Source organism: Eucalyptus grandis, chromosome 8 (genome assembly GCF_016545825.1).
Source record: "Eucalyptus grandis isolate ANBG69807.140 chromosome 8, ASM1654582v1, whole genome shotgun sequence".
Lineage (NCBI taxonomy): Eukaryota > Viridiplantae > Streptophyta > Magnoliopsida > Myrtales > Myrtaceae > Eucalyptus > Eucalyptus grandis.
The window spans coordinates 62,648,092-62,670,673 of NC_052619.1; the positions used below are offsets into that span (position 1 = coordinate 62,648,092).

Consider the following 22,582-nt stretch of genomic DNA (forward strand, 5'->3'; position numbering starts at 1 on the left):
TGATTTAAGCACATAAGTAAGTTCCTGTATGATCGATGATGAGATAATCGACAGGACAACAATCAATCATGCCCTTTCGTTTGAACATAAGGTCATGTCCTTCACATGCAACATGGCCCAACTTCTGAAGCAATGTCCTTAGCTCCAAGCCGGATCTCGCGTTGAGATGAAAAGGTAATTAAAGAGGTTCTAGAGTAAACGGTTTTGTATCGTAGCAAACTCAACATGAAATTAATATAATTGCGACTTATTCTCGCGTCAAATCTCTGATACCAGAGAAAATGTCCTTTTCTTGATGAAAATGACGACAAGAAAGATAAAGTTGCAATACTGTCCAAACAGGTGGTCTTTGTAGCCCGCACCCCAAACCCAATCACTTCTTTTGTTTTCTCTTTTTCTATTATGGTTAGCATCCTACACAGATAATGCTCATGATAGCCCTTCATTAAGTCAATAAACTATATGTTATGCCCCTTATCATTTGAGCTAGCTTGTGGCCAACATTTGTGCACGTAATGGAAAGAAACTAAACAAGAATTTCTTCATAGGAACAAGTTGTGGATGTGCTAGGGTTGTGTACTCACAAGCCTGGGTTTTGCAAAAGCTTTTGTCACTTAATAGGGCAACAAAGAATCTCCTTTATGAGTTTTTTTTTTTTGGTCGGAATCCTTTATGAGTTAATTATAGTAAGGGTTTGGTCAAATTCCTGTGGAACATGTGTACTTTTGAAATGGTACGTGCCAATGAATTAAAGCTACATATCAAACCAACTTGAAAGCCATTTATAACTTGAAGAAGAAAAGCCCTCATCGTGCACAAACTGAATTTGGCAACTAAGAATTCGATGTCGGCTCGACCTATGATTGTTGCATCCATTGAGAAAAGTGGTAACAAGTACAATTCATTGAATGGCCAAACTAGAGAATAAGATACTCATTGATTGTGATTTAACCAAATAAATTAATAAGAGGCCGGTTAAGGAATTGATTATGTTCTTTGAACTGTAGTTTATGTGACAACACTTTCTTAATGCGATTACTTTATACAAATTAATGCACATTCCTGCCTTTCTTCATTAGCTTTTTGAATTATGTTCTTCTGACGTACATAGCCCCGTCCTTGAGATAGAAAGAATGTTTCCACTAAGCTTTATTTGCATTATAAACTAAAGATGTCCCTGCAACTTTTGCAATGCATCTACTCATGTCTCGTTGTAAACGAGGCTAATGAGAGCGGACGCGTCCCTTTCTTTTGTCTTAACACCTGTGCTGCCTTTCCAGGTTTGACTAGTTGGAAGCTTCACGAATTTTATTTTAAGCATCTTCGATTGCTTCATTCTCCCTCTTTTTGAAGAGCATGTGTGAATGGCGAACGCTTGATCCCATCTCCCCCAAATTCTCACTATATTATCAATAATTAGTAAAATATTACCTAATTCATGGAAATAGCATCAGGTTCTTTCACATTATTGCTAATCATACATCAAACTATTTGTACTATATTGAAGATGGTGGATTAATTCCTGATCATGTGAACCACTTTGAATGGAGAGGGTCTCGCTTATATAACAGACTAATTAGAAACATCATTTAGCAAAGTAAATCTAGTAAAATGTCCTTCAAAACCCTGGCTTCGCTTTCTTGATAAGTGCTTCTTTCCTCTCCAGACAAGTTGGTTCAGCGCTCAATCTTAGCCTCAGTATATATGTCATATAATCAGATGTAGCATCGAAGAACTCTTTTCTCTCTCCAAACTGTGCTTAAAGGAAATTGCTGTAAAGCAACAGTCACGGAGATGTGCGGAAGGCGATAAGTGAAAACATGGTCCGAGGTCGCTACAAACGTGGTGGACGGGCATGTGATTGTCACGAGAAGAAAATGAAGATTTGTGCTATCTTGTGTTAGTTTATTAGAACGCAACCAATCGCGATACGGTTTCGCTATTGAACCTTTATTGTAGGTGAGTCATCTTTGAGCAATGAGACTGATTTGTCTTCTGCTTGGTCTGAAAAAGCCCTTTGAAGAGTCCTGCTAACGCATCGAATGCGTGGCAAAATTACCTCTTAGACCTATTGCGTTTGTGTCTATTTAGTCCTAAATATTTCAATTTGGTCAATTTAATCCTAAAACTTTTGATAATTTGCTAATTTAGTTATTTTGACTAGTTTTGGCAGGAAATTGCCGATGTAGATGCCAACAGTTTCATGTAAAACGACTTGTAAAGATATAGACAATTTTTATAATTTTTTAAATCTTTTTGAAGTTTTTGAGTTTTTAAATTAAATCATCGTTTTATTTTTCTTTCTTTACTTTCCTTTTATTTTCTACGAAGTCCAACAAGAGTCGCTGGCCATAGAGTGAGGGCAGTGAAGCCCTTGTTGGTCACGGGCAAGATTCGCATCATTTGCCCAGACAGGCATTGGGCTCACTTGTAGGCAACATGGGCAAGGGCCACAAGCCTCTCAGGTTTAGAAAGAAAAAAAAAATAGAAAGAAAAAAATTCATCGAAAGAACTAGATTGACAAATCGTTAAAGGATTAAATTGGTCAAATTAAAACTTTTAAAATTAAACCGGCATGATTGTTATTGGAATAAAATACGTGGAAATAATAGGACCTTACAATTTACGTCAATTCAAAATAACTATAAAAATAAATGAGAAATAATAAGAACACTAGATATTTACGTGATTTGATCCAAATATCAGTATCTACGTTCACGGAAAGAGTCAGCAGCAAACAATCCACTATAATTGGAGAATCATAGTTTACAATCGCTCACAAGCTCGAGTGTTTCCCACACTTAGATTTAACCTTAAACTCAAAGTGTTTATCTCACTTAAACATATATTCATGGTACAAAATTACCACGCGTTCAAGCTTTAAACAAAACGCTCTACGTACGCCAAAATCAATAACTCCAGTGTTTGTCTTTTAGTTCGCGTACGTACAGATTCGTGTTCATCTTTGCTTGATCGTGCGGCGCTCTTTTGGACGCTCAAACTGTGCAGCTCTTTCTTCTACGACACGTAGGGCTTCGGCGGCTTTTTCTGTTTTTTTAGAGCTTCGGCGGCACTTTCGGAAAGAAGACATTATTATACCTGTGTGCCCAGAGTCAACAATTTTGACTCTAGGCCCCACGGTCTGATTCCCTTTTCCATTTTATACTTCCTTAAAAATAAATAGATAATAAAATATATAATATGCCCCTCATTTGTATTTAAGACATTAATTTAACAATTGTAATAGTCTTAGGATATTTTTGGTAATTTCCCCTCATATGTATTGAATCCAAGAGTCATTAATCGCTATTTTTGTGAAACGATTAATAATGCCCGAGATCAGGAATTGGTCAAACTTTATTTCTGAGCATTACTCGGGCATGAACCCTAGCCTCCTTCAATCCGTTTGCTTATGTGAAAGAGAAATGATTAGGTGACAATTTTTATATTAACGTGAGAACAACAATCTATTTTGAATCACAAAAAATAAAATAACAAATAATTAAAAATTATTGTAAGGCTTATTCATTTAAAAATTTATGACTCACAATTATTCTTACGGCAACTCAAAAATTGTTATACTTTGTTTATTTTCTTATTTGAGAAGCTGAACCCATCACAGAATAGGGTTTCCCTAATGATGTCTCTATGTATTTCGAACCTTATGGAGAAAGTATGTTTCTTTTCATAGATGTAAAGACATTTTAGAGTTCCTTTCATCCATCGCACCATACTAAGTAGGTTTCCACCTTAGTGAATTTAAGAACTAAATGTAAAAAAAAAATTTAAAAAAATTAAAGAAAAAGAGAAAAGGTATGGGCACCAAAATATATAAAATATCACCAAATTGGAAGAAAATGTTCCGAGGATTAGTCTGACAACATCGGACCTACTGCAATTTTCTGTTGCTTAACTTTGTTTCTAATGATTCAACAAAGGCTCGTAGGAAAGCGAGAAGTAGGACAGCAACGTGGAGGACATCTTTGTGGCTTTCCTACCTAAAAAACCTCGAAAGGGCTAACCCTGGATTTAATTAGAGTAACCATCTCACCATATGTATGAACACCTACCATATTCGTCACCTAGTTCGTCATCCTGGTCCATTAGTGGTCCTTAACTCACGATCAAGCCGGTCACGTGCCTATCGTAGTCCAAGACACGCTCCACGTCACATGCAACTACATACGTAACATATGGTAATATCGTGTCGAGTTAAGTGAAAAATAACTCTATGCATGAAGTTTTAAAACAACATCACTATTTGTCTCGTCACTCTTTCGTAAAGCGCTTGTGGATGCATGAAGTATGCATCTATGTTATGTGTTTGGACTTGAAAGACAATGCATAATTACGCTTTACGCCTTTGAATTTCCAAGATCCTACGCTTTGTATACATGAAGCATTTGAACTATACATAACTTCACACAAAATTGCGCATGGTCTATGACTTTTGTAACATCCTTTTCATAAGGTATGTTTATTTTATTGAAAACTTCATGATTAAGAAAAAAAACATATTAAATCATTTGTATGGAAAATAATTAGTTTTCATCTATTTGACGATTTAGGATGCGTTTGGTAACGTTTCTGTTTAAAAACTATTTATATTCCGGGGAACAATTTTTTAATAGAAGAACATGTTTGATAATTGCACAAAATTTATGTTCCTGGAATAGAAAAAGAATAGAAACACGTTTGGTAAACTTGTATAATTTTTTTTTTTTCTTTTCATTTTTCATTTTTTTATTTTTCCTTTTTTCTTTTTCTTTTTCTCTTTGGCCGGCAACCGGCTAGGCGATGTCTGGCGAGCTCACCGGGCCTTGCCTTGGCTTGGCGAGGCCCTACCTCGCGCCAGCTAGGAAGGTCGAGCCTCGCCCAAGCGGTGCAAGGTCGGCCTCGCCTTGGCCTGGCGAGGCTCGGCTTCGCACTAGCTGGGGAGGCCGAGCCTCGCTGTGGCCATGCGAGGCTTAGCCTCGTCGGGTCACCGCCAGGCGACAATATCCTAGAGGTGGCCTAGCGACGCTCTGACGAGATCGCCGGCCAAAGAAAAAAAGAAGAAGAAAAAGGAAAAAAAAAATAAGTTTTGTGTTTTTGTTCTTTTGTTTCTTCAAAAATGTTCCCGGAACAAGAAATAAGTTTTTTCTGTTCCTGGGAACAAAAAATAGATTTTAAACAAAAGTGAAAACAAATGTGTTTATGTTCTTTTTTTTTGTTTCTCGGAACAAAAGAACATAAATTGTATTCCGGGGAACAAAAAAAGAACACAAACAAACGGGCCCTTAGGAAAAGTGATGTTCTTGTTGCCAAAAAGGGAAAATCATTTTCATCCAATCTAAATTATTTTTCTGTCATCCAAGTAACCGAAAGAAAAAAATAATCTTTCCAAAAATAGTTTCCTTCAAATAATAATTTTTTTTTTTGGTGAATTCCGGGGTGGGAAATGGAAATAATGAGTTATTTGGGAGTGTTGAGTACAAAATGTAGGGTTTTGAAATTAGATCGTAAAATTTGTGAATTGGTTCTTGAACTCTTTCCGCCGAAGTGCACGAGATGATTTATACCAAAAAGTACATTCCAGCTAATGACCTTTGCTTTCCATGAATAATTTACCAAAGGAAGAGCATAAGTTTTACAAGAAGTCAAAATCAAGGGGCCAGTTCTTATTAAGAGCGAAAAATACTTTACTTTTGAGCCATTTATCGACGTTTTTGCAATAATTTACCAACTTTCGTAAGTAACCGACTCTAATTTCAGTAAACAGACATTAATCGAGTTACTTAGGCAACCTAAAAATAGGGGTAACTTCGTCGAGAAAAAGTTCATGAGTAATTTAAGTAAAATAGATGATTTGTTGTAAGAGTTCGATGGGTCGTTTTCATAAGAGTTGGTAACTTAGGAAAAAAATTGGCAATTAACTCAAATAGAGTTTTTGATTTGATATAAAAATTGGCAACTTATTATAAAAGTTGGTGTGTCAAAATGGATATCTGTAAATGTTGGTAGGCGGCTTATATAGAAGTGGGTAACCTAATCGAAAAGGAGTTGGTAATTAGTTCATATTTAAATTGGTAATTTCACATAAGAGATCTTAACTCCAACATGTTGATATATCATACGCATAAGAGTTAGTAATTTACTAGAGCTGTTGGTAACTTCTAAGCAATAAGATGGTAATTTAGTACGATAGTTCAAGACTTACCCACAATTTACCGGACAAAGCAATTCGTGGGTTGAACTTTTTTTTTTGTTATTGTTTTCGTTTTCTTTTTCGTTTTTTTTTTTTTTTTTTTTTTTTTTTTTTTTTTTTTTTTGCTGCAAACAACATTTGAAACTTACCATGTTTCTCAAAATGAAACCAAGACCAATAGTCCCCGCTGATCCAATTAAAAAATGGTAGATGCAGACATGAAGAGGTAATGGAATAAATCTCCTTCCATTTCAAGTCCCCCCCGTTTTGCAATTCCACTAGGATCGTGCATCTATAATTAGAAGAAATAGATAAAGATTAGGGTAAAAGTGACAAAAGCGACATCGATACCAAGCACGGCCCACATATGGAAGATTGGGCTTCTTTACTGCCCAAGATCTCATGATATATCTAAAACAAATGTGCTGATAATATATCTGACTGGGCTTGGCCCATATATGGAAGATTGGGCTTTTTTACGCAAGCCTGAAGCCAATGACCCCTATTACTCTTAAGACAATACGTTCAGTTTGTTTTTTTTTTTTTGGCCACAAAACAATATTTTGAATTTTTTCTTGGCCACAAACAATATTTTCCTTAAACATAAGCTGATTACCCATTTGCCAAATACTAACTTTTTTGACTGAATCTCAGTGGTTTGTAGCAAACTTAACAGTAGAAAGGCCCAAAAAAAGAAATTGACAAAAAAAAAAGACCCCAAAATTAACTGAAAAATAAGATCTTTCTAAATTTCTTTTTGTGATTTTGCAACCCATATTTTTTTATTTTCTTTGTGAATTTCACCCCAATATGAACAATTTCATTAATATTTTTATAATTATCCTTTTCCTAATCTCATAAATTCTCATACCATCGTATGTTACACTTCATGAATTTATAATCAGAATTCGATTATTCTCATTTCTTGAAAGATAATTATGAACTATAAATAAATGTATGTAATAAACGCGATTTAAAAAATGAATTTTTTTTATCGGGTAATCACTGGTACAAAATATGAGCTATTCAGTCCTCTTTGAAACGTCAACATTGAAAGAGATCGGTTTAAAAATAGTTACAACAGCGAACATGTGGGGACTTTTCTTTCTAACGGACGAGATGATAATTTATTAAAATGGAAATGAAAAAAAGAAGAAATGAATAAATAAATAAAAAAAGGCCAGGAAATCAAGATGAAAATGAAAAATGGAACTCGAGAAACCCACGTATATAACAATCACTACACAGTCGCCCCTGCGCATTTCTCCTCATTTCCAGCACGCCTCGCCTCCCTCTTCTCGGCCTCGCTCTGCGTCGTCGTCGTCGTCGCCGGCGGCTCGTCTCCGTTTAATCGCCGGGATTTCCGGTTCCTCGGCCGTATCCGCGCCGTCGCCGGAGGAATCGCCGCCGCCGCCGCCGCCGCCGCCGCGAGCTCGCGGAAGGTACGGTTTTTTCTTTCCGTCGGGGACGTTCCGGAGCCGGAGCTCCATTTTCGGCCGTTAGGAATTTCGGGCGTCGGGCCTAGGAGTTGTTCCGATGATATCCGCGGCGAATGAGGACGGTTCGGGTGCCAAATCGGACGGGTCGGAGGAGAATCGAGGGGAGGCAGGTAGGGTTTCTGAGGATGTCGGCGAAGCGCCTCGGGAAGAGGAGGGCGCGGGTTCGGGGGTTGTGGCGGACGACGGTGCGGGTGGTTCGGCGGGTGCCGATTCGGTGGCTTTAGGGGGCGAATTTAGGGCTTCGGTTAGCGGCGTAGGTTCGGGAAATGGGAGATCTGAAGAGGATGGAGTTAGGGTTTGCTCCTCAGCCGATGGGGGGAGTCCCGGTGGGGCGGATGAGGAAGTGAAACCTGGAGGTTTCGAGTTTAAAAGCGAGAAGTCCGGTGAGTATTGGCTCGACGATGTGAAAGGTGGGATTCGAGCGGAAGATGACCTGTCCGATGCCTGTGATCGTGAATTTGGTTCACAAGGTCGCCTGGAGGTCGATGGGGATGGCTCGGAGTCAATAAACTCTGGCGGCACGGCTGAGAGGAAATCTTTGGAACGGCAGTATGATTCTTTGTTGTCTGAGTTTGATGAATATGTAGCGAATGAGAAAAATAGCTCCAGTGAAAGCGGCATGTCGAGGGCTTTGAGTTATGGATTTGAAGTGGGGGATATGGTGTGGGGCAAAGTGAAATCGCATCCCTGGTGGCCAGGGCAAATCTTTAATGAAGTTTTTGCGACTTCTTCAGTGCGACGCTCAAGGAGGGATGGTTATGTGCTGGTGGCTTTCTTCGGTGATAGTAGTTATGGGTGGTTTGACCCGGCAGAGCTTATTCCTTTTGATGAGAATTTCATTGAAAAATCGAGCCAGACGATTTCAAGGAACTTCGCTAAGGCAGTCGAGGAGGCCATGGATGAAGCAAGTAGGAGAAGTGGTCTTGGTTTGGCTTGCAGGTGTAGAAATGCTTTCAGTTTTAGACCGACACATGTTCAAGGGTACTTCTCAGTTGATGTGCCTGATTATGAACAAGGAGGGCTGTATTCGACTATTCAGATAAGCAAAGCACGAGACAGTTTCCAGCCTCGGGAAACTCTTGCATTTATAGAACAGCTTGCATTAATGCCACAAGGAAGTGATGAGAAGAGCCTCGAGTTTGTCAAGAATAAGGCTATTGTTTTTGCTTATCGCAAGGCAGTATTTGAGGAGTATGATGAGACCTATGCTCAGGCATTCGGGGTGCAGGCAGTGCGCCCTTCTCATGATCCAGTTGATCCAACAGCTCAGCCAGCGAAAGTGCCACCTCGAGGTACTTATTGGATGGTGTATTGCTTTGGACATTTTTTCTGTAGTGGTTCCTCCTTTCCTTTTTCTTTTCTTTTTTTTTTTTGGGGGGGATTATATTGGCAGGTTGCTGCCTTTGTTTGCATGACTTATGCTTATATTGGTTCACTTTCCATGAGTTTAAAGTTTTACCTATTCATGTTTTAACTCTCAGATGTTCAGTAGACATGGTTAAATAGTTTCAAACTCGCTACCCCTTTCTTTCTGTAATCATGTATGGAGCTATCAAAGAGAAGTGCAAACACATTCTTTAAAGAAAGGGGTTCTGAAAAAGTCATATCTTTGCACTGTATTTCTTTTCGATGTTGGTCCTGCTTTTTACAGTCATGCAATACATTAATCAAGTGGATACTGAAGTACATCTAACTGCTCTAAGGAAAAGGCGATAGTTCATATTTGAGCAGCTTGGTTTCATAGCATTTTTCTCAGAAAAAGAAACAATCAACATGACATCCCTTGCACTTATTCAACTTGCATGGTAAGGAAACATACTGTCAACTTTTTGTTTCCATACTAATTGTGAGGATCAAATTTGTCCTGGCTAATAGTCAGGAGAAAATGCAATGGTAAGGGGATAGCAAAGAAAATCCAAGATTTATGTGAAGGAGCTTGAAATTTTTCCAGCCCCTTATCATTGATGTGGAGTGCATGCTCTCATTTTCTCTTTTGATTGTATTACTTTATGGTTCACTCACTAAACACATGAGCTCTGTCTGAAGTTGAAATTTTTTCCTTTTTCTGCAGTCCATCTTGCTCTTATGGTAGCCTACACTTGCTAATTAGGTCCTTTCTGGTATTGTTACTGGACATGGACGTGCCATTCATAGTTTATCAGTAAAGGTGTTCTGGCTATAAGATATATTGGTTAATAGTTGGTACCTTCCTTCTGATCTCATATGCTTGTTATCTTCTTCAGCTCTTTTGAGTGGTCCGCTGGTGATTGCTGAGGCTCTTGGCAGCAAAAGGGCCTCCACTAAACCCATGAAAGTGAAGGATCCCTCCAAAAAGGACAAATATCTTTTTAAGCGACGGGATGAATCTGGTACACAGCAAGCTAGCCCAGTACAGGCCAATTCTTCGGTTCCTGCCGCTTATGTTGATGGTTCACTTGTAGCAGCAGGAGGAGGTTATATCTTGCAGAAGAGAGCTTCATCTATTCCTGTCAACTCTCAGATTCCAGTGAAACTTGAGCAGACCCAAGTAACTGCAGATGCAATTTCAAGTCAGGGTGGTCCTGGGATTTCAGCCCTGCATCAAGTTCCAGAAAGTAGCTCTGCAATCAAAATTCAGAGTCCATCTGGTTTAGGTGGCCCCAATGTGATTGGGAAAGGCGAGGATGCAAAAATTATCAATTCTCAAGATGGTTCACAGCAAAGAGGCCAGGAATCTTATACAGTACAGGATAGTGGTTATGTTTCTCCTCTGTCAACTGATGTTGTTAGTGCTGATGGAGCTATGAGGAAGAAGAAGAAAAAGGTTCTTGGACATCCTGTGGGTGAGCCAAGCTCGCAGAATGTTGTTATGAGAGAGAAGAAAAAGAAGAAAAGGAAAGAAATTGGCCTTGAGACAGGTTCTGATCATCCCCGAAAGCGGCTGCTAACTAGCAAAGTTGGAGTATCAGTGGCAAAAGTTGCTGGTAAACTTACTCAAGTTGATTCAGCCTCGAGAGAGGAATCCTATGCAGACAAACAGAAGAAAGGTGAAGCAAGCAGGACACATCCTGATGACGTTGGGATGGTGCCTACTTGGTCTGGAAATGCTGAGCTTGATTTGCGACAACTCTTGAATGGTTTGCAAGCCCTTGCTCTTGATCCTTTTTATGGCATTGAAAGGAGCAATCCTGCAGTTACAAAGCAGGCTTTTCTTCGATTTCGATCCCTTGTGTATCAGAAGAGCTTGATTCTGGCTCCACCATCTGAGACTGATACTGTTGAAATTCGCCCTGCAAAATCTCCTGCTGGTGTTGGAGCTGCTGATCAATCTACTGGTGAAAGTGTAAGAAAACTATCATCTTCGAAATCAACAAAACCGACTGGAAGATTTGATGACCCAGCAAAGAGTGGCCGCAAACGTCCTCCATCTGACCGTCAGGAAGAAATTGAAGCAAAGAGGTTGAAGAAAATCCACAATATCAAATCGTTGGCCGCTGAAAAGAGGGCAATTCAGAAGACCCAGGATGCACCACGGGGAGAGGGAAGAGAAACTGTTTCTGCAACCCCAAAACAAGCAAAACCATTTCCCGTCAAGAAAGTGGAGTCTCATCCGGCAAGAGCCTCGGACCCCACCATATTAGTCATGAAGTTTCCTCCTGGAACGTCGCTACCATCTGTCACCGAGCTCAAGGCAAGGTTTGCTCGATTTGGGCCATTGGATTACTCAGGCATCCGTGTCTTCTGGAAGTCATCAACATGCCGGGTTGTCTTCCACCGCAAACTTGACGCGGAGGCGGCTTACAAGTATGCTGCTGGGAACAACAACTTATTTGGCAATGCTGGCGTGAGATATTCTCTCCGGGATGCAGAAGTTCCTGCATCCGAGGCTTCGGAGTCTGGAAAAGGCAGGGGCAATGATTCTGTACATGACACTCCACGCCTCAAGGATCCTTCGACTGAAAGATCAGGACCTGCATCCACGGTCCAGCTCAAATCATGCTTGAAGAAATCGTCTGGAGATGATCCCGGTGTAGGGCCCACAACAGGTAACGGAGGTCGGGCAGCAGCCCGTGTAAAATTTTTGTTGGGTGGGGAAGAAACTAGTAGGCAAGAGCAAAAGATGGTTGATAATGCAAACAACTTCAACGACAAGAACAACAATGGTAGTTTTGCAGATGGTGGCGCATCATCATCTTCTTCTTCCTCTCTTGCAATGGTTTATAATAGTAAGAACTTTCAAAGGGCTGCTGTCTCTTCCTCTCCCCTTCCGCCCCTTCTTCCACTTCCTCCACTTGCAAAGCCACAACTGCTAAACAACAATGCATCACTGCCCACCGAAATATCACCCCCTCCAAGAAGTGCACCCAATTTTAACGTTACCGTGGACATCTCACACCAGATGATAACCCTCTTGACTCGGTGCAATGATGTAGTGAACAACTTGTCGGGCTTGCTAGGTTATGTCCCCTACCATCCTCTTTGACGACGGGGAATTAAGTGAGAAGCCCGACCCAAACGAGCGATTAATCTCCTATGGACCATGAAGATGGACACAGTTTGATCTCCAGTATTCGCATGGAGTTGCATGGGAGCACGGCGATGCACCAATTCAAAAAGCCCAAATCGCGGTGGACTTCTGGAAGGGAATGGATTTCTCCTTCGGGCTGAGGAGAGCTACTGGAAAAGGGGCCTCAATTGAACCGGTTGAGCTAGTGACTTGGACCAAAATCATGTTCGTCATGTGTAGTCAATAGTGCAATCTTATTGCTCCTTTTTCTTTCACAGTTTTTTTTTTTTAATATTATTATTGTATGAAACATCGTCTTTTTTTTTTTCCCTGCTTTAGCTTTTGTACTATGCTTGATAGACGAAGACACATTTTCGTAAGGGCAATGGGACTTGGATAGAGTAAGAAGGATTGTCCACGCTGTTTTTAGAGAGGCTGATGAACGGAGAGAGCGTGCAAATACGAGCGAAGTAAAAGAGAAAAGGGATTAGGATCGGCTTTCACTCATGTTGAACAAATGATGTTAGAGGAGACATGATCATCGGTCCATGTTCAAGTTCTTGACTGTTAGCCTATAGCCTAAACGATATATATATAAGTTTTATCTATTTGGTGAAAAATAAATGATTTGTAGAGTATTATCTTTAAAATGATTACCTATATTACTTATAAAAATGACTGAAATATAAATATTTTCATGATTCATGAAAATGTTTAGATATGAATTGTTATTGATAAAGAAAAAGTTTTCTTTGGCTAATTTTTAAAAGATACAAGTCACCATTTTTAGAAGAATATTTTCCTAATCATTTATTTTTTGATAAATAAACTATAATCTATCCTAACTCCATTGATTTTAAAGCTGTTTGCTTTGGGAGAGATTGGCCATAGAACCAAAAAGAGAGGAATTACTACTTTAGGAGTGCAATGTTGGAACCTATATAGGCCCCATTTAATTTAGCATTTATAATGGGCCTTGGGACTCTAAAGTCCTTTAACCAAATGCAAATGTGTTTTATTCATGTTGAATTATATTTCCAAATGGCTCTAAGATTCTGTTTGGTTTAACTTTCCTAAAGGCCCCAAAATCCTTTAGGAAAAATATTAAGCGTTTGGAGCATTTTGGAAAGTTCATTAACCAAATTTCAACATGAGAATGCAAAAAGCCAATGTAGATCTAAACCTATTTTGAGCTTTCTGACCTATTTTGAGCTTTTAGTATTTTTGAAAATGTAAGTCCACTATTCATCTTCTTCTCCATTCATCATGACTGTTTGTCTTCCCAAATTTGCGACCTAAGAGTCGACTTCTCCAACAATTGCCATCGTCACCTAAGGGTCATACGTCCCCGGCGACCACCGCCTAGGGTGGTGTGACCCACGATTCAAGTGGTGATGTCACCTGAGGTTTGAGTAACCTCAAGTAGCTAGATTTGGCCATTCGACAACTAGATTTAGTTGTCCGGTGTCGCCTGGGTTTGTGTGACCTTAGGCCACTAGATCTAGTCATTTTTGGTGGCTAAATGTGGTTGCCATCTCAACGACCAACCTACATTGGATTTAATTTTTAGACAAAAAAAAATTATAGCAAAGCCCCCTTATAAATGTGGGTTTTACTAAATGACATTTATATTAAAGCTATATTCTAATGTTACTCAAAGTTAACAATTTATCAAATGGTGTAGTATTTCAAAAAATCTTTTTATCTCAAAGATATTTACATTTTCTCAAAGCCATTTCCTCAAAACTAAACCAAATGAGCCCTAAGGGCCTCTAGCCCAAGCAAGTCCGGAGGTCCTTTAGGAAGTTGCATTTTCGAAATGTAAGTTTTGGCCGTCGATTACTATTCATCTTCTCCAAACCACCATGTGGAAAAGTCAATCAAGGTGACGACCGTCAACCAAGGGGTTGCGCAGGTCAACAATCGCCGCCCCAGGGGTCACCCGATCTCGGCCATCGCTGCCAAACCTCAAGTGATGCTTGGGTTGTGCTACCTACATGATTGTTGGCCTAAATCACACAACTAAGGCGATGGTTGCTTGAGGTCACACGACCTAGGCATTGATGGTTGGGTCACAACGACACTTGAGGTCGCATGACCTCAAGTTGCTTCGCTGATATGGATGACCTCAGGCGAGGTTGTCTAACGGATCCAGGCCACCAATGGTTGTACTAAAAAAAAAAGAAGCAAAAAGCTTGTTTTCATTTAGTGAAATTTCTTTACAAATGCAAATTTTATCAAACAAAATTTAAGCAAAAGTTGTTTCCCAATACACTTTAAAATTATAATTCACCAAATATTATTTGCTATTTCAAAAAAATCCATTTAACCCAAAATTACTTGCATTTTTTCAAAGACATTCTTCCAAAGTTGAACCAAATGGGTCATAGTTCATTAGTGTTCCATCTGAATGGACAAATATGGCATGTGGAGATAGGTTAGAATAGGAAGCCCATGCCTCATGGCTAGGTGATGCATCGGTTGCATATTAAAGATCTATACCAAACCTGATTTTAAAGCTGTTTGCTTTGGGAGTGGCTGGCCAGAGAACAGAAAAGAGAAGGGTGACTGCTTTAGGAGTGCAATGTTGGAACCCATATGGCATGTGGAGAAAGGTTAGAATAAGGAGTGCGAGAGCGCATGCCTCAGAGCTGGGTGATGCATTAGTTGCGTTCCAAAGATCTATACCAAACGCAATTTTAAAGTTGTTTGCTTTGGGAGTGATTGGCTTGAGAACAAAACAGAAGAGTGACTCCTTTAAGAAAGCAATGTTAGAACCCTATGGTCCATTAGTCTTCCGTACAAACGGACATTATGGCAGTGGAGATGGGTTAGAATAATAATTGCATGCCTCGTAGCCGGGTGGTGCTCAGTTGCGTTCTAAAGATCTGTACCAAACGTGATTTGAAAGTTGTTTACTTTGGAAGTGATTGGCCAAAGAACTAAAAAGAGAAGTGTGACCGCTTTACGATTGCAATGTTGGAACCCACAGCATCCATTAGTCTTCCATGCCAACAGACTTCATGGCATGTGGAGATAGGTTAGAATAAGAAGCGCACGTCTCATAGCTGGCGATGCATTAATTGTGTTCCAAAGATCTATACCAAACGCGATGAATTGAAGAAAACGAATAAGGCTTGTTTAGTAATCATCCCAACAGTGCCATATTATGATTATTTGTTCCTAAGAATAGTTTTGGAACAAAATCGTGTTTGGTAAAATTTTGTTTCCGGATGTAAATTTCTAATTTTTTGTTCCCGAAAGTAGATTTGAAACAAAATTAAAATAAAAAAAAAAATATTGATTATTATTCCCGAGAACAAATTTAAGAATCAAACATTTTCTTCTTTTTCTTCTTCACCTACCGCTACCGCTGCGATTGCCATTCACCGCCATCCACCACCCACCGCCGTCGGTTGCTGACAACCGATTTGGCGAGCTAGCCGGAGGCGAGCCCTGCCACCGACAAAGCCCGCCTGGCCACCGGCGAGGCTCAACCAACGAGGACCGGCCACTTGAAGAAGAAGAATAGTAGAGAATGAAAAAAAAAAAAAAAAAAAAAAGTAAAAAAAATAAAAAAATTAAAAAAAAAAGATTTGGAATAGAAGTATTGAATACAATATCAAAACGCAATTTTATTTCAGAATAAGAAATTTTGAATAATTACCAAACGGCTTAAAATGCTTAAAAATTATTCCCGAAAACAAAATAAAAAAATCATTTATAATTAGAAATTGTTCCCAAAAAAAAAATCATTACGCCCTAAATCTACATCCATGCGATTTCCATTTGGGAAAGAATCACCCGCTGGATTCTTGCCCCGAGAAAGGCCAGATATTCTCAAATGAAAGAAAAGAAAAAAAAAAAAAAGCAGCTAATTCCACTCGCGGGTCAAAGCTACTCAGATGTTTCAATTCGCTAAGTTAGAAAAAACGCAGACTAGCTTAAGTCGCCCCACATTCTATTCCCCCTTCCAGCAAATGGACCAAAAAAAAATAAAAAAAAGGTGGCTCTGGGTCACTCACTCTTTGTCATAGCAAAAGCGTCATTAAAGATGCATATATAATACTGTCTTTTAGCTCCCTGAATCCTGTCCAGAATAAGACCAAGAGTTTGGCATTGCCCGAATTATCATCCCGAAGCTTGCCTTATAGGACCAAGAAACTCCATAGGAGTTCAAAATGTCAAACTTCAGAGTGGGAACACACTCAAAATTAGGGCTCCAAGACCCACCAATAAGTTTACAAGGAGCAGCCCGATTTCTTCAGACCAATAGAAACTTTAGCCCGCTCTACCCTGGAATCTCAGTTGAAGTTGCTCAGTAACCACAAGATCTAACTTTCTTTGGCCCAGCAACATCTGAAATGCATATTGAACCACAGCAACCTGCCCTTTGCTAGCTGCCATCGACGAGTAGCTTCACTGATTTCTGTTCAAGAAATTACCGGATTGACCAAAAAAGGAATGTTGGTTGGTTCTTTAAAGATAAAAGAATGTTGAATTTATGCAGGACTCTTCCAAGATTTACTTCTATCTGGCGGTCATACTGTTTCTTTTTCTCTTGATGTGTGAGACCATCCGGTCCCTTGTATAACTTCAATATAGAGAAGAATCAAGTAAACCATACATTGTTCAATGCCATATCAATTGAAGTTTCTCCTTTCTTTCAGAAATCTAAGTTGGTCTCCTCCGGAACTACAGTCAAAGTGACACGACTGTCCTTTGCTCTTCTTACAACAACCTTAATTGGGATCCCAATTTTGTCTCCCATGATTTCAATTATCTGCCATAAATACATCAGTCAACAAATCTGGTCATCACAACTCAACAGTCAGCCATAACTTAGTAACAAAATACTAAGGAAGTAAGTTCATGCCTGGCAGCCTACCCAGTGAATTTTTGTGCAATCTCTAATTTCTAGCTCAAATATAGCAAAATGTAACTGCATAATACGGAAAAATAATTTATTTAATCTATGTAGTGTAGGCGATGGTGCTGTAGGTAGCTGTCACTATTGTTGTTATCATCACTTTTCTAACTACAAGTTGCAACAAGAGGGACGAATTTCCTTCCATTTTTTTCCGAAAAGCAGACACTTCACTGAACCACAAGAGTGATACTACACTGATTTATAAAAAAGGAAAAGAAAACAAAACCAGGGGGGAGAGAAGAAAAGGGGGGGTTAACCTCAGTGATTCTGCCAACAGGCTTCCCATCAAACTCGATGACTACGTCACCTGGTTGGAAGCCAGCACGATCGGCTGGGGATCCTGGAGTTACCTGGTGAAGAAAATTGAAAATGATAACAGAGATGAGGAACATGCAACTCTACAGCTCCTCTGACATTAACTTCTTCTGCTGAAAGCAAATTGTATAGTAGTGTCCACCTTGAGACAGAGAAACTCACACCCATAGTACTAACAAAGATTTTTATTTTCTTTTCTTAATTTCATATTTATGCAAGATCTGGAGGTCACAGTTTGGAATACCTCTTGATCTATTACACACACATGCAAAGCACATTTACATAGAACTAAGTGGTAAGGAAGAAGAAAGGTAAGTAGGTAAGTGCTTTGTCCTTTAAAGAAAATTTTATCAGACTCCCAGCATCTCTTGTGCTTAAATGCACTAGAAAGTAATGAAACCAATAGGTAATTCCACTCCTCATGAGTCTGATACCATGGATGGTGAACATGACAGGACATATATAAGAGGAACATGTGGCAATTACTAAAGAAAATGGCACGAGGTGTAAATGAAGCATTGTGAATATTAATCCCATCAAGCTCAAACATATTACAGTCAACAAACAGGAAGTCCTATTGAGATGCATTGTCAGTACATCAAAACAGTTTCAGTTTCCTCCCTAAAGTTTTAAGCACAGAAATATTCAAGGTACAAGCTTGACCAAAACAAGTTCTACAAAGTTTTTCACTCTTCATATGGTGCAAGTATCGTCACGTTTCACCAAATCAGTTGCACCAGCACATTAACAAAGCTAATACAATAAAGTATTAAGAACAAGGTGAAACCCACATCACTTGTATCACACAATAACTAATGGACATTATTTACTTAGAAGAACCCACCGTCGGTACAAGAACACCTCTCTTGACATCGGGGAATGCAGGATCTCTTTCCTTGAGCTGAGCGATGATCATCTCATTGAGATCGACCATTTTCAATCCCAACCAAGGTCGAATAACTCTCCTGGAGATATAAAATCAATCAAAGGGACTTCCAAAATGAATGCTTCTATTAGCCACAAAAATGACACTGCCATATCAACCCATCAATTCAAGGGAAACAGAAGTAGGAACAGCTCTATGAAAGTAGAAGAAAGCCACTATATCCTAGTAAAGAATACCAAGAGGTTAGAATGCTTCTATACACAAAAAACATTTAAAATATGTATTCAATATCATCAAAATAGACAGGTTTTCACTGACCAAGAATATAATCAAAAACAAAATTTACAGGGTTTCTGACACCACTGGGCACTCGGCCCAGTGGCCGTGGGAAGGGGAGGGGTGGGGGCATTGAGTGGGAGGGCAGGAGTCCAATCCTGCAAATTGCAAAACTAGAGGGAAGAGTGCTAATTACTAACAAGACCCAAAAAAAAGTTAAGTCTCTGACAACTCTCTCACAGAGAACTTAAATAAGGAACCTATAAAGTCAATAACTACATCTATTGTAAATTGACATATTTTGATCTAGAATAGTAAGATCAGATTACCATCATGACAGTTAATGTGACACCAAAAAATCAGTTCTACAAATCCTATATGTTATCAACTGATGAAAACAAAGCAAAAATGCAGCCTTGGCTAGGAATCCATATAGCAGGTTCTAAACGTTTGGGGCACTTCAAATATAGATTCCTCATGGGAGAGGTGAAAATATAGGATAAATAATAGAAGCAAATCCAGTACTCATATGCAGCATAGATGGCTTAGAAGAGAGAATACTGCAACCGGAAGAATATTGCATCTCAAAACTTCAGATATTGGTGAAATAACAATATGAGAGATGGGAGAGATCAAGGCATATTTAAGATGTACAAGAACATACCCACTTTTCTTGAAGTGTTCTATTATTTTTGAAACCGAATCGATTGGTACAGCAAAGCTCAATCCATCCGCACCTAATACTTTCATTATATTAACGCCAACAACTTCTCCATCAATATTAACAAGAGGACCTCCAGAATTTCCCTGTACATTAATTGAATTTTTCATTACAAAGCACATCACTGTCTCATGTCATAGAAAATTATTATATTAGTGAGTCATGCACGTGAAATCAACACAAGCATCAGAACCGTAATAGCAAGCATAAGTCTGAAAAGCCAAAAAGAGGAAGACAGGTCATATAAATAAACAGAATTTTCACATTTTTCAGCCATTTACATTGATGGACTACTAGCTGAGAATTCTAAATGCAGATGCGCTATTTTAGGGTACATTTGATAAAAATCACTTCCCACAATATGGACACTAACAAGCTAACCACAAAACTTTATTAGACTAATTTCACTATTTCTGATGTCTATTATGAAGAAACACAAAAATAGGCGATGATAGATATTACTGTTATATACGAAGTCCTCAAACAAAGTGCATAACCAGCACCATTTGCAGGCCCGTGTTTACAAAACGTCCCACAAGCTCTCTCCCACTCATGCATGCTATGCAGGAAAAGTAAATGGACCATCTTACAGCATTGATTGCGCAATCAGTCTGTAAATACTCTCTTCGCATTCCTCCAAGACCCAGATCACTGCTTTTGCGGTCCACGCAACTAGATGCAGGTGAAAAAAATGCAAAAACAAATAGCAGTAAGTATGCTATAAATCATTTACTCACATATACAAAAAGAAGAAAGGAAAATATAAGATCTCACGGTTTCAGGGATTATCAGGTAAACAAGAATTCTGTACTTAAATTTCTCAACCAAAAAAAAAAAAACAAAAAACAAAAAACAAAAAGAGAGAAAACAAAAGATAGAAGTACCTGACAATGCCAGCAGTAACAGTATTTTGAAGGGAAAGAGGACAGCCCATTGCTACCACCCAGTCTCCAGGTCGAAGTTTGCCTGAAGAGCCAAGTTCTGCTGTTGGAAGAGGAGCCTTCGAGTTGATTTTTACGATGGCAATGTCAGAATGCATATCCGCATTGACAACAGTACCCTCAAATGTTCGACCATCTTGCAAAGTTACCGCAACCTGTGAATTATCACAAACATCAACCTAAGGGAACAACTGTATCACAATTTCTATAAGCTCTCGTATGAAAACATAGTATCTGACATACTCCAAATTATTCAGAGGCTAGATAATTGATCATGAAAATCAATCTCTTATATAGCTAAAGGTTGTGATAACTCACACATTGGTGCTCCAGCATATAGCCTTGGAGAATAATGGGGAAGAAGATTAAAAATAGGAGTCAAGACATGCCAGCAGTCATAGTAACACTACTTTTAAGTGACATGTAAGAAAACCACCTCTTGCAGAGCACTTTTCTCTTCATGGTTTAGCAAGTTCCATGACAGGTTTTATTACTATAATTAAGCATTTGAGATCAACTAGCTGCAGAAATTACAATATCCAAATTCTAACTTCAGAAGCACTGGTAATAAAGTACATTTACACAGTCAGCAAAGCAATGGCGATTCAACAGAGAAATTATGAGTAATGGAAGACATTTGCTAAAACTTCCAATGCAATGTAGTACAAAAACAACATGTAATGAGTATCAACAGAGCCATAAATGAGATGAATAGTATTTTGCTGCTGGAAACTAATATATTATGGAAAGACAGGCTAAATGAAAAGAAACGAACCTTGCCTTTAGATGAAGAGTGAAGACCTTGGAAATCAACCACAACATGAGCACATGTTAAAATCATGCCGTCCTTGTTGATAATAGTTCCAGATCCTATACTCTTTCCAGTGGTAATGCCATGGAAACCTTACAAATAGAGAAAGGCAGAAAGTAATAGAGTACACATTATGATGGTGAAAGACGAGGCAAGTAACAAAAAATTCACAGGAGAGAGCATACCCTGCGGAACAGATAAATTTACAACTGCAGGACCAACCCTAGCAGCTGCATTTGCAATGGTGTCCCTCCCCAAACAATGAGGACACGGTTTCGGACTTTCGCTGGCATCAGCAGGCAATTCTTTCTTTACGTCATCAGGTGAGGCAGGAATGGCTCTAAATGAGAATGTCGGAAGAATACCTACAATTTTTCAAATGAAGACGAAAAGAGCGCGAAAGAGTACATTCAATACAAAAGATTGTCAAGAAGAAAACCAATCAGTCAAGTCGATTGAACAACAGACCAGGAACCAACCAGATTGAAATTGATCCCAGGATAGAAAAGCTGGTCGAGAGTCTGTTATCTGGCCAATGTGCCATGGTCGCTCCAGTTGTTTACGCAAAGGTGCAGAAATCCCAATCGATAACTCCGGCTCTAGATGTAAATTCCAATCGTAAGCCTTCGACATTCACTAACATGGACTAGACCAGGAAAAGGACGAGATACAGAGATTTCGCAGGGACGTAGTACGGGCAAAAGAAAATTGGCATGGCAATACAATAATAAGACGAAGCTAGCGAGCCCGACATTGTGAAGCCGCGATCCGACACTTTCCTAAACGACAGTTTTCAGCTGATAACAGAAACTACCACATGCTTCACCTCCAATTCCACACCAATAAAGCACGACAAGGGACTTATATAAAAAATAATAATAATGAAAGACAGCAAGCGGATAACGAACGGCAGACTCACTGGTATCGGCATTGGCGTTCGCGAATGCAACCCCAGAACCGGCGACGGCGACGGCAGCGATCCGGAGCAGAGAAATTCTCTTGGAATCGCGCACGACGTTCCTCTGAAAACAGAGGAGAAAATGCAAGGAGCAGTTCAGACGAATCGAAGCGACAAGGGAAGACCATGACCCGAAACCATCGATTGCAGTTCGCATAAATGCAAGCAACGCGCGACGATTAGGCGAAAAGGGTGAATTGGGATCTGCGAAACGAATTACCAGCGCGAGTCTCATGAGCTTACGATCTCGTCCCAGCTCGCGATTCGGAAAATCACGAGCCCGGGCACTGCAGCTGTGCAGCTCGCGAAGGTAGACTTGCAGTGCTCGCTGGTATTTTGAAAAGCCCTCCTTTGACCCCTCTCTCTCTCTCTCTGCCAAGGGCAAAGAAGATAGCGGGCGTATATATAAAAGGCGGTGCAAATTGATTAACCTTAAAAATTGTGGCTTTTCTTAGTTTTTCCATGTTCTAGATATTTCAGAAGGAAAATACCCTCGACCCATAATTTCATCGATCTTAAAACCTCACGTTCGGGAACAGTGTACCGCGAGATGTGGGCATCTAAATTCGACA

General features: G+C 39.5%; 2 protein-coding genes across 2 annotated transcripts; one reads left to right on the forward strand and one right to left on the reverse strand.

Moving 5' to 3' along the window:
* Positions 1-7,442: 7,442 nt before the first annotated feature.
* Positions 7,443-12,577, forward strand: LOC104415567. Its single transcript, XM_010026897.3, has 2 exons — positions 7,443-8,978; positions 9,930-12,577. The coding sequence occupies exons 1-2, from the start codon at positions 7,724-7,726 to the stop codon at positions 12,146-12,148; spliced, it is 3,474 nt and encodes a 1,157-aa protein (XP_010025199.2). The 5' UTR covers positions 7,443-7,723; the 3' UTR covers positions 12,149-12,577.
* Positions 12,578-16,199: 3,622 nt separating this feature from the next.
* LOC104415569 (putative protease Do-like 14) lies at positions 16,200-22,403 on the reverse strand. Its single transcript, XM_010026898.3, has 11 exons — positions 22,231-22,403; positions 21,972-22,074; positions 21,532-21,651; positions 21,238-21,417; positions 21,017-21,144; positions 20,185-20,396; positions 19,891-19,972; positions 19,244-19,386; positions 18,262-18,382; positions 17,360-17,452; positions 16,200-16,955 (listed from the first exon to the last, which is right to left on the reverse strand). Exons 1-11 carry the CDS (start codon positions 22,243-22,245, stop codon positions 16,839-16,841), a joined length of 1,314 nt encoding a protein of 437 aa, XP_010025200.2. The 5' UTR covers positions 22,246-22,403; the 3' UTR covers positions 16,200-16,838.
* Between the last annotated feature and the right edge of the window lie 179 nt (positions 22,404-22,582).